Source organism: Diorhabda carinulata, chromosome 3 (assembly GCF_026250575.1).
Source record: "Diorhabda carinulata isolate Delta chromosome 3, icDioCari1.1, whole genome shotgun sequence".
Lineage (NCBI taxonomy): Eukaryota > Metazoa > Arthropoda > Insecta > Coleoptera > Chrysomelidae > Diorhabda > Diorhabda carinulata.
The window spans coordinates 10109416-10123298 of NC_079462.1; the positions used below are offsets into that span (position 1 = coordinate 10109416).

General features: G+C 32.2%; 1 protein-coding gene across 1 annotated transcript in view; it reads left to right on the forward strand.

Annotated features, from left to right (window-relative positions):
- LOC130891014 (neuropeptide F receptor) overlaps positions 1-13883 on the forward strand; it is a 131069-nt gene that overhangs the window by 92437 nt on the left and 24749 nt on the right. The window contains exon 4 of the mRNA XM_057795476.1: positions 1287-1544. Within this exon, the coding sequence (XP_057651459.1) occupies positions 1287-1544 (258 nt within the window). The remainder of the gene's footprint in view (positions 1-1286; positions 1545-13883) is intronic.

The following is a 13883-nucleotide window of genomic DNA, read 5'->3' on the forward strand; positions in this document are numbered from 1 at the left end:
TCACAATTATGTGAAGTGTGACAGTCACCCCTAAGTGGGAGGTTAAAGAAACAATTGAAAAAAAGGAAATGTATACATTTTTTAGCTTCATATTCTTCTCAACGTGAACACAATTTCCGGTATTTCAAGTTCTCGATCACAATGCGATACAAAACACTACGAGAATAATGAGGAAAGTAGTCGCACAATGATGGAATTGTAAAGCGTCTGTTTTCTCTTACCTTTTCGTCCACTTTTTGCACCAAATCTTCATTAACGACCGAAGGTCGCTCACTCCGTTCTTCATCATGCACACTTGTGCAGCTATCTTTAAATGCTCTCACCGGTTTTATGCTTTTAGTACTAAGAAATCGTATAACAGCCCGTACTTCACAAACGGCGGTACTCACGATTGTCGGAGGCATCTTAAACACTCAGTAAACAACGTACACAATGAAGAATCAGACTGTAATGGCATCAGTGTGTAGACAAGAGATGTAGGTAACCCGCGCGCATGTGTGGAGCGCCGACCTTTGGGTTGCGGCGGCGGAATCGCAAAACGGTACTTACTTAAAAATATGCCTCGTAATTGCTGGACTCTAATAATTAACTCAACCATACAATGGATTGACTACAGATATGTCTATGAATATACTTATCCTTTCATTCCATGTTTATATTGGTGGTGATATGAAACTTGCTTTTGTTTCTATCATCTATTTCTATTTATTCGTTAGGATTTCCCTCCCAACTTTTCTCATTATATGATACTAAATGGAAAGTGGTGTTTTTTCAATGACGTTCATTATGAATTGTTTTTAGTTTAATTGAAATCACCGTCAAACACATATTGAATTGAATTTATTCTCATGGATGGAAGGAAGGAACACAGTTGAAATTTAATACAAAGGTTATTGAGTTACTCAATTCCATTCGTGATACAAAGTGAATTTAGTTGTGGTGTTAATTACTCAACTATGTTCAATTCCTAAGTAACAAAACAGCTGTGAACACCTTAATATCCGTTAATTTCGAGATGACATTATTTCTGTATCTAAGGATTCATGAAATTGACAACAAACTGAGAGTTTAGATTATAGCAGTATTGTAGGATATGAAATATGATACAAACAGAGAATACAAAGAATAGATAATAATAAACATTAATGATTTGTAGCTACCATCCTAACCTTACTATTTTTCATTACTTAATGCTCAATCAAAATTTATACAGTTCGCTCCATTCTCCGCCTAATCCTCGACAAATCTTATATATTCTGTAATTCATATTATATCTTATTTTCCAGGTTATTGTTTATCCCACGAAGGAAAGTTTGCAACAATTTGGAGCCACTCTCATCCTACTTCTTATTTGGGTAGTAGCCCTTCTGTTGGCAATGCCTCTGTTTATTGTAAGACATCTTGTACACCACAGCATACCTATGGGAAACGATTGTCTTAACATAAACTTTTGTATAGAAAACTGGCCAGTGGAGCATGGTAGAGCTTATTATTCGATATTTTCATTAATATTTCAATATACTCTACCTATAATAATTGTCTCGGTAAGTACATACCTCAGTTAGAAACAGATGTATCAATTTTTTATGGTATGGCAAAGTATAGATGATAAATAATGATAAACCAAAAAACCAATGCTTCTATTCCATTAATGTCACCTCCTATGTGTTGTTTGTTCAGTTTTATTTCCATTATATTTAAAACGTGCAATAAATAGATTGTCTTTATTCACTCAAAGAAGAAAATTCCAAAAGTAATTGCGCAAAAAGACGGGTGGATATACAAAAAAGATTTTAACAACAAAAGTAAGATACAGAACAGCTTACGAGTAGTTCTCTACAAAATCATCTTGACTTCAGGTCTGGAAAAGATGAAAATTACTCGGTGCCAGGTCGAGTCTGTACAGTGGTTGATCGAAAATGTCCCATTGAAAAAATGTTGTCTTCGTTTGTTTTGTACAGCTCTTCGTAAGCGTCGCAAAGTTTCACATTAAACATTTGCATTAATTTTTGTCTCGGGCTGCATAAACTCTACAAGCAATATAACTTTTTGGCCCCAAAAAATAGTTACCATAATCTTACGGCTGTTGGAGGTTCGGTTGAATTTAATGGGTTTCGTTGGAGAATAAATGTGCATCTGTTGTTGTAATTGTCGTATCGTTTCGGACGTGTCATAGAGAGTCCTTGTCTCATCATCTCTCACAATATATTTCAAAAAAGTTTCTCCATCAGTATTGTAAGGTTAAAGAAACATCCAAGCTGCACTCATTTGTTAACTCAAAAAAACAGTGAATAAATTTATATACAGTAATAAATAACGATTCACTGAGAATCTGCATCACCGTCATCACTAGAGGAACAAAAGATTATCGGTTCTAAAAGATCATCAACAATCCTATGTAACTCTCATATTCTTGTTTTATGATATGTGCAACACGATTTTGACAGTGAATGTGTCTAGTATTTGTTAATTCAAGAAACAGTAAATTAATTTATATAAAGTTATGAGTAATTTTTCAATAAGAATCTGCCTCATTGTGATCACTAGATAAAGAAATGATGATGGGTTCTATTAGGTCATTCACAATCCTTTCTAGCTTGCACATCTCATCTTTTGAGGATGATGCGCACACAAACTTTTTCGTAGGGCAACTGTTCAGTAACGATAGAGTACAAGGCAGATATTGAAACTGCTAAAAATTGTATCGATAATTCCCTTATGGTCATTTTTTGAGTTTCCCTAACCGCTTGGTCAACTCGCTGAACATAGTCGCCGGTTGCGACAGACTTGTGTCTTTGACCTCTTTTATCCGGAACATCAGTTTAACTATCTTTAATACATTAATATAAGTTATATGTTATATGTCTCTAAAAATATATATTATATAATTGTAATAACTTTATGAATATCTTTCATATCGTCATGATAATGTTTACTGAATTCTAGTAATTTATATGGATTTAATTTGTGGAATAACAGAAATCCAAGAGGTACTTTAGAACTGTTTACTACTTAGCGTATCATCTGGGTGTGTTCGATAGACCTAGAACACAAGAGACAAAATACTTCATTGATAAAATGCATCTAAAAGCGATCCACCATTGTTTGTGAATAAGTAATTAGTGCAAAAAGGAGAGGGTTATCCTTGTCAGCTTAGAGTTACTTTCCGACAACGCTGCCAAATACGTACCTTCTTATGCCGTTAAGGGTGTATTGATTATCGACTGATTTCATCATAAATAAAATATTTTGTAATTATTCCATAAAATATTGCGTTTCTTTCAATATTTTGATTGAGCTAAGGAAATTATCTTATGTCTAAAATAGTCTAGTTGAGTAAATTCGAAAACTTGGTTAATGATATCCTTCGATATCTATTTTATCCCAAAAAAATTATATTTTGAAGAATATTTGATTTACATATTTTCTATTTAACATTTGACAACCAACTAATATGTCAATCCATCCTTTATGTCGATCGATATCTCAGATAAAAAGAGCGTCCTTCTATCTTTGTAAATGAAGATTACCGCTACGTGCGCGAGAACTTTGTTTACTTCGGTGATCTCTTGTTATAGTGACATTTCAAGTTATGTGCTCTTTTTTGTTGAGATCTTTTGTGATAGTGACACTTCACTGCTAAGTGTGCGAGAACTTTTCCCACTTTAATTAATCACAATTTACGATGCCGAGGAGAAGATGTTTGACATAGGTCGTCGCAGCCAATCAAAGACTTACCTCACGAGCTAACCGCACTGATGACCAGAAAGAAATCAAGAAAATAGTCGTATTGCTATCTCAGAATTTCGAAAATCATGAAATTAAAATACAATAGAGAGGGTGTCTTGATTCCGCGTGTACCGATGATTCCAACGAATTTACCATTTGATTTTAAACTTTTACAATTTCTGGTACGTCTGGCATTTGCGATGACCAGAAATAAATCGCAAGGCCAGTTGGAAGTTTGTGAGTTCCCCTGTTCCGCGCGTGTTTGCGCGTTGAAAAACCGTCATCTTTGTTTATTTATGCACCACAAAACAAAACAAGAAATATAGTTTATCAGAAAGCTTTAAATTGATTAACAGACTGTATCATAGCTGTGTGTGTCTGTCAATATCGATTTGAAAGCTTATAACTTGCCAGTATTTCAGGATGACTCTGTTTGTAAGTAAGCAACATCATGTGCGATTAATCGGAAATAATAATAAAACTTCATTCATAGCAAGCATTTCTTTTTCATTTGTTCTAATAAAAAAAGATTCCTTTTGTTTGTTTTAAGTATACTTTATAGAAAACTTCAGGTCTATTTATCGATAGAGACAGTGCGAAGCCTGGCGGGTCAGCAGGTTTAATCTAAAAAGTAAAGATATTAAATTAACGAGATTTATTTCAAACAATCACGGATAATTACTTGATCAGAAATCATACACAATATACACACTACATATTATTTTTTCCAGTAAACAAAAACTAGTACTAATAATTAAATAGAAATGTGGGGTAATAAAACGAATATGACATTAAACATAACCACCCTTACCTGTGAAAAGTTAAATCTGAAAATAAATTATCCAATTTTCCACAAAATACAAAACCTCGAACCGTAATTGATTGATAATTGAAGTTTTTCCTAATATAAATCACAGATATAATCCAAAATAACCCAATAATAAAAAAAATTATACATGCAGTTTCTCTAACGGAAAGGCGCAAGAAATAAATACATTAATTATCGCGTATCCAGCAATCACTTAGCGTAAAATTGTGAACGGTATTGTCATGTTTCTTTTCATCTTAGTATAGAAATCTCATACTAATAATTTCTGAAATGAAATTATAATTTTATTATAAACACTGTAATTTTAATATTAACCAATTTGGTATTAAAATGAATTAAATCACTATTTTCTATTAGTTAATTGCAAATGATACTAAATTGTTCCAATTTCATTTTATTCCTCTCCTTAAACTTATACTGTTTATAAATTGGGCTACACTGTGGCTACAGTTGTTAGCATAGTTAGCATAGAAAGTGGAAGAGTTAATGATGGCTCACTCTAGAAATGTGAACAATTTGGTCTTATGTGTTATAATGCCTGTTGTGTGTTTCATCTGCAAGTGATTCGATTTGTCACCTTGACAACATCACTATGACTCTGTTTCTATCGAATCCGTTTCAATAAATTTATTCATCAATTATGTAACTTACCTTCCATTTTCATTTGGATGGATATTATTGAGTATGTCCTCTATAAATCAATCGTTTTTAGAATTAGTTACCACAATTTTCTCAACGATAGATACCATTTCAAAAATGCAATTCATTAATTAACTGAAACTTCATTCCTCGTGAAATCTTGTTTCTTCGTTGACAACAAAAAAAGTTTTTTCAAAAACCCGTCAAGTATTTGGCGTAATTTCAATAATAGTAAGAAAAGCGATCTTTTCCATTTCTTCGTCAATTTTTTGAATACAAAATCCTTGAAACGTCCAATGAATCTTGTGAATATAATATAGAGAAGCATCACTCAGTATTCATAGTAATTCAAATGTTTTAAGAGCTGTTTTTTAAATTAAAGTTGATATATACAACAGTCATTACTTTCGCAGATATTAATATATATATTTGATTATCCTGAAATTGATTAATATTTGGAGAGTTCTACAAGTATGTCCAACTGAGCTTCGTTACAACTGTTAGTTTTAGTAGTAGTTTTAGTATCTGCAGCAGCTTGAGATAAGGTCATTTACCGTGACTAGAAAAAATCAATAAATAAATAAGTAGAATTTATCATTTGGACTTCTAAAATAATATCTAAATACAATCTTCATCAATTAACAGACGTCCTTATCATCGTGATGTAGATATCCCTAAAGATTTCCCCATGTGAACCCAAAGTTCGGCTAATAAATAAATAACCATGTTAAACCAATCATAACACTGTGAGGGAAATTTGAGATTATTAAGTTATCCTTAGCACTGCTGTACTTTCTCAAGACTCAACAAGATATGAGCAATTACTTACAGAGCTCTGAACATGCTACAGATTCATATTTCTTAAGGCACAACTGTATACAATTTTATTGGGGTAATTCCAAAAAACAAATTGAAATTGGTCCAATGAGGTTTTTAGGATAGCTAGTTGATATCCCCAGCTGATATTCCTCTGTTGATAAATCACCTTGGAAAATCTTTCTATTTCCCTCGAAAAGTTTGCGGCATCAGAGGTGGAGTTATCCTATTCAAACCAATGGGTTTAAACAGGATATAACCAGCGCTCCCATTGTTACTTTGAGTACTAGTCTCAATAGTTCTCAGGGACCCCATAGAAGCGGTTATGCTTATTTACAAAACCGTCTAGTTGAAGTAATTGTGAACTATTTCTAACAAAATGATATTTTTGGGAGAAATTAAAAATTTTGTTTGGCATAGAAATAGAACGCAGGAGGTTTCAAATATGGTACGGAAAAGTCGTACTCCACCTGCACAGCACTCCCTATGGTCAGAAAGAATGGAGGGAGATGAACCGTCTGCTGCTGTGCAGACCAGAGCTTTGGTAGATTTTCTACCTTAGTACTCTAGATAATGTTTTTCTCTTTCCACTATTTGATCGTATCCTACAAGGGTCACTATTAAATCCACTGTCGTCAAGAATCACTGCAGAAACTGCTTGATATTTTCAAATCCCCTCTCAGTCCTACTACCATTTGTAGGCTTCACTTTCGCTTATTTTCTCTCAAACTTATTGAGTTCATTACCTAAATCATCTAGCAAATTACACTATTTATGTCATCAAGGTGAAATGCGTTTGATGTAGACGACGAACTCTTAAAAGGTATAAATGTTTTTGTAAAACGCTAGAACAGACACAACACTCTGTTATAAGGTGAATCACTAATTCTAACTGATTTTCAATTGCTGTATCGACTTTCAATGTATGCAAATGTTCTTAGACTGATATACGTAATTTTTGATAAATAAATGAGGAAATGTTCCGGTATCCTCCGTATTTAGTGAAAAATATGTAGACTAATATAAATACAAATTATATTCTCTAATTTTGTAACTCACATTCTCGTTGTAGGTGTTGTGTAAGTGTTCAGTCGACATAACGTTTTGAATTTATTTCGATTTTTTCATTGTTGATAACATTACGTAACACCGATTCAGACTCTTGGTTACCTAACAATGACTACAAAGTAAATTTTCTGTTGTGGATATTAGAAAACGTTTTACTCAATTGAATTATCGGAGAAAAACAACTGTCGTCACCTTGGACTGTTTACAAACCATAACAGTCATGAGAGTCTTTTCTTTACTCGAAGTGAACAGACATTTAAACTTATTAAATATGGAAGAATAAAAAGATTAGATTAATTGAGTTGGCTTTTTTACTGAATAAAGATAATGCCTAGCACTAGCACGTTTACTGTTTCAGAAATTAAAGATGAAGTACAGCTTTTTGATTTATATAGCTCCATTTTAATTCATCTTAACAAAAAGAATTATATTTCTCTTATCTTGTCGTAATTTTCCCACGAATTCTCACCCAATTTATACCCACTTATAAACGCTTCCTATCCACCTTAGTATAATAAATCTTCGTCTAATTAACGCTCGTATTCTAATATAGCAAAATGGAAATACTCTCGTGGTCACAGTAGGACGTCTAATTGGAATTTCTGGAGCTGTTAGTGATATTCATATTGAACACACTGAATGTGAAATAAGACCTATTAACTTAACCTACTACTATTTAATATTTAATTCTCCCAATGACCTTCCTCTCGTTGAAATTAATTCTTCGGCGGGACATTTTACACACAATTCTTAGGTACTAAACTGTAGATTGGGCTGTGAGTGACAATCTCTTTGTTCCTCTTTGATCTGTTCTTATACTAAATATCAATATTTTCCAATGCATTCAATAATTTCTACTCAAAATTCACATTTACACTGTTTGGTCCTTCGAGTCGAATTTTTACTAACAAATTTATGAAACAGTTCGTATAAACGTAAATTAAGTATTCATTAAATTTATCACCCTTATCCACATTCAATTTGACTCCAAGCCTGATATTCTTCGAAAAAGTTTCCTCATGTTTTAATCAACACCTACAACTACTGTTGTTTGGTCCTTCTAGTCGGCTAGGAATAAGTTTTTTACCATTTTGTGATAAATGCATTTCAACTATGTCGGAAGCTTATATTTTTTCAAAATTTTATTCTCTATTTTCATGTCAATTTTAATCGAACAAAAAATAAACTTGTTGAATAATGTCAGCTTTTGAAGAAGATCCAATGAATATTAATTGTACATTTAGTACAAGGTAGTATAAAAATTGTTTTAAATTTCTTCAATTTCTCATTTCTTATACCTTTTGATAAATTAATGCATCTAAATGTTCTTGATACTGTAGTTATGAGTGTTATTAGTAAATATGAGCATTATAAAAAGATCAATTTAGTACACACTGTTTAATAGTACTAGTACACACTGTATGGTCTTTCGAGCCGTATATATACTAATATTTCAACCTCCCGGAACTAAACTTGTTTTAAAACGCCCTTGTATATGAGAAACATCGTTTATTCTAAATATAGTTTTGTTTGGTCGTTGTGAGTATTGATTACAAGTTTTCAAATTCTATTCAGAGTAAGAGTCCACCTCTAGCGTTTTCTCTAGAAATCTAGGATATCTGTATAAGTGTCTACTGATATCTAATAATTATCCAAGTATCCAATGAATACGCATATGAAGAAGTGATAAGCTTAAACTAATAAATGAAATTTAGGAGCGTACAATCAACTATTGCGGCGATAAAATATTGCATCATGTATAATAAATTGATTGACATAATTGATAGGAAAGCATAGCTGCGAAGAAATTGATGACCTTTGATCCAACGAATGAATAAAGAAAACATAATATTGCTATAACGGGAAAATAAAAACTATGCTATGGCAATATCTTCACAATAATAATGATGGATATTTAAGTAACTGTCATCTCATTTAATCGTTTTTTTATTGTAATCCATCCTTGTTTTCATGTTTTAAAAATTAATGAATATTTAATGAAAACTCTCACATTGGAGCAGAGCATTCATATATTCATAATTTATGATTAGTTATTAAGTACAATAATAATTCTGGCTTTGAAAAAACTTACTTGTATTCTTACGGCAGTTCGTACTTTACTAGTGTATTTGATAAAGTTTTTTCTTCGATCAGGCATCAATGTGCAAATAAGATTTTCCTACAAAATTGAATAAATTGCACAATTAACATAGATGTACACTATACAGTTTAATGTAACGCAAATGGAAGCAATTATATTAGAGCGAAACTTTTGAGAGTATATGCGGACATATTAATTACCACGCGATTGTATACTGAATATCTGAGGTTGCGATTCGCACTTCCCTCCGTTCACACATACCTGCAGAAGTTAGTTTCGCTCTGTTCTAATTGCTTTTACGTGCATTAAATTATATCTTCAGATTGCATAGACCTGCTCATTATATTAAATTGTATACTATGTATCTACTTAAGGTAGATACCGGAACTTTAAATTCAAGAATCAAGAGAATTCCACATTTTTAATAACACGATGATAAGTTATTTGGAATTATAAATTACATATATATATAGTCTAAGAGCTGGTCGCCACTTCGATTAAGGTACTTTCACAAGGCTGAAACTTTTTCTATATGTTATTTAATATAGTTAAAGTAGAAAAATCAACTTCTGGCAGGGTTAGCGCGGTTGCAACGATATCCACTGTTTTTTGCATATTGCAAATTTTTTATTTAAAAAAATGTATCTTCACAAATCTGGCTTTCGAGTATTTTTTTGATTAGACAATTTTGAATATAAAAAAAAAATTGCCAGATGATTTGCTCGGTTGCAAGTGTCTGTAAAATTGACCGAAAGTTGCTAAGACGGCTGGTACGATCTTCCAAATCTAATTCCTAAAGAAAATATCTTGTAAACTATTTTGTGAAGTTAGGTATTTATAATAAAATATCATGATACAGGTAATTTCATATATATTTTTCTTTAATTACAAAAGCTTAATACTTTAATTACAATACTTAAAAAAAATTTTTTTCCAATAACTAATTATTCATCTCCCTCTTCGTCAGGAATAATCTCGTCTCTCGAAATTACATCGTCGTCCTCTACATTTTCTTCGCTCTCTGGAAAAGAAATTATTATAAATACGTGATATTACACATAAATGTTCATAAAATTAATTCAATTAATGTTAAAAATTCCTCACCTGAAGTGTATCCTGCTGTATCGTTTATTTCATCAGGTAAAACAATATCACTATATTTATGTCTCAGAGATTTTCTAATGTTCAATACCTCATGGCTTTTTGATAAAATCTGAGGTTTAAATTTAATCAATTTATTATCATTTTTTTCCTTACAAAACACACAGATCATCTCTTGCGCTTCCATAATGAAAACAAGTAGTCTTTTCTCTTTTTTCACTTATAAAAAATTATTACGCACAATAATGTGATATGAAAAAAATATACAGTTGAGTCGAAAACTGACTCTAAAAACACTCAAATATGGAAAGAAACGGATATTTAACAATCAAGTATCCAAAAATAGTATAAAAATGCAATTCTTTGTGTATTTCGCTAGTAAATTAGACGAAACTATGAAGTTGACTTGCTCCGAAATAAGCAGCGTTGCAACTGACAAACTTAACGGAAATTTGTCTTAAAATTTTCTACTCCCCTACCTAAGAATGTATTACCTGTACAGTGGATATCGTTGCAACCGCGCTAACCTTGCCAGAAGTTGATTTTTCTGCTTTAACTATATTAAATAACATATAGAAAAAGTTTCAGCCTTGTGAAAGTACCTTAGTCGAAGTGGCGACCAGCTCTCCGACTAATATTCTTCTCCTTCTCTTTTCTTCCATAATAGGTCTAACTCTTATTCTTTCTTCGATACTCTTCCTCATCCTGGCTCTTAAATATAAGTTCTGACTTCACAGCTTCGAAGGCCTATAAATCAGAAATGAGGAGTCGTATGAGAAAATATTTTTCATGCAATTGCACGCAAATCAGTATTTCGCTTTCTCAGCATAGTCCGCGAAATTTAATTAAACGTCACTTCCAAATTTGATATTTTTAAAATACTACAAAGACAATGATTATTTTTTATTGAATACCAACAAATACATAAGTACTCATATGATTTAGGATGAATATTATCACTAATTGTACATTTTGTATTATTACTTATATTTACTGCAGAAGTTGAAGCAAGTAAATCTAGTGTTTTTGTATAATGGTTATTGCCTACATTCAAACCAGATACTATATCACCAGAAATGAAGTTGGAAATTTGCTTCTTATTTTCGATACAGTCTTGTATATATCATTCAGCTACTGTCGTGGACATCCACCGTGACGTTTAAGAATTGACATAACTTCTTCGAAAACAGTGACCCCAGTATGCTTCAGGAATTGGTAATCTGAGATAATTGGCAATCATACTAAGCATTTTCTCAATGGTATGCATTCCAACAACTTGTGCGGTGCACTTTCCGTTTACGTATCTCAAGAATATACAACGATTGTTAACAATATATTTTGTTCGAAGAACTACATATTTATAACATATTTATTACATATTTATAAAATTTCTATGAAATCAACATTAACTATGGAAATACGCTTCTTATTCGTCTTGGTATCAGGAACGGTTACTATTAATGCAACATTCTTTTCCTGAATATCTTCAATGACCATTTTTAAATTCATCCCGTTGCAAGGCACCAGACATTCCCTTTATCAAAACTACCTATAAAAAATGTGAATTACATCTCTTGTTTTGTTTCAGACATCGTAATAACATTCTGTTCGTCACACCAATCTTTAAATTCGCCGTAACATTTTTCTTACTGCCGTTTAGATTTTTCGAGTTGAGTTCAGGAGGAATGGAAGGTACTGAAATATCGCTATCCGTATTAGATATTTTGAGTTTTGTCAAGAAGTGTCAAAATATTTTGTATATATTGAAACATATCATTTCCATAGCTCACGGTGAAATTGTTAAATACATTGAACTGCTGTTAATTCCAAAGCAATAATATATTTTTTTACAATCATCTAGTTCAATAATAATTTCAACGATCGCATGAAAAATAGTGTGTATGCTATGGCCGCTAAACTTTTTAATGACTAAAAATTACAATGCCGGTGGTAAGCGGCCTCGGCGATAACTGTGCTTTCGGTACTTTCGCGGCCTAAGCGACAAATAACTAATTGTCATAACATTATTTTCACGTCATATACTCTCTCTCAAATTTTTTATCGAGTCCCGGAACACCCTGTACGCTTATAATTTCCTACTTAGATTGATCTTGAATTGTAGATAATTCATACATGTCACCTACTGATATTTTTTCATTTATTGTAATGATGTGAGTTGCAAAAAATTTTTATGGTAAATTATAGGAATGAACTGAAAATTTTATTTTTGCAGAAATAATGTTGAATTTTAAAAACTATAAGTCTTTGATTTATGATGTTATTTTGTTCCAATTCACATTTTCAAATAAACCAAGATGATATGATTACTTTCCCATCTGTTCTAGACATAGAATATTTAGTAAATAAACATGTACATATTTTGATTACATACAGAAACAAACATTTATATTTCAAATCAATCTACTAAGCCCCCGATATATCCATCTTTACCAATAGACATTTTGTTGTTCCATCTTAAACTCTTCAATTACATTCCGTCACATATATAAGAAATGGAGCTACTCGTTGACAGCGTTGCCTCGTTTTTGTTTATACTACCTTTTATACATGAGTTCAACATTTATGTTAGTTATTTATCATGTCCACTTAGTAATATTCCACAACTTGACACTGTTTGATGACTTGAGACAAAACTTATATATCATCTGACTATCGTGCTGGATAGGCTTCTAATAGTTGTTTGCTCAGATTTAGTAGTTGTTCAGACCTCTTTTTGAGAAGGTACGTACTTATTTGTGGATATCTTAACAACGTAAGATTTGCTTCATTTGACATAATACTGAAAAACTTTATTTATTTAGCGTAACTTGATTTCAATATCGCAATTCTCTTACCTTTATTTACTTCGGGCCAATTTCAGAAGATATGATATTGGAAATTTAGAAAAAGTAGTGGAAAAAAGGAAAAAAAGAATTTCATTAAGGAATCTACAAGAAAGGAAACTAACGAAGGACACTAAAGATCGTAGGGTGAAAAATCGTTATTCGTTGATGCTAAGTCGGCAAATTGTTTTGACCGCAGATTAAGGGGCGAAATTAGTGGGTCGTTTATAGACTCATGTGAACGAGGCAAGAGGCGAAAAACAGATGATCTTAGATTCAAAGACCTTGCAGAATTAACATATGCAACAAAAATGCAATTGCGATGGGAAGGTAAAGTTGCAGCTTCCAAAGTTGATTAAGATCCATGAAGAAGTCCTCGAAGAGCAAAAAATATGTAACGACTTTTAACGGAAGCACCGAAAAGCAGGACCAGCCCCGTCAATTATCGCCGTTACAAGCACTTTCAATGTTACACACGCAAAATTAACTAAAGCTCAGTATTAAAGAATGAGTGAAACGGACCAAAGCTTCTTCCCGTGTTATTCAATTCTTCAAAAAACGAAAAAAAATAGCTATCCGGAAATTCATCGTGTGACCGAGACATGGGCTGAAGTACAAGTTCAAAAGTTAATGGATCACGCGGCATCAAGACTGATACAAGTTTTGTGAGAAGCTATAGAAGGTTTAAACGAAGAAGAGAAATCTTCATTGATACTGATAAATAAATGGGGTTGTGACGGCTCACAATAAATTCAAT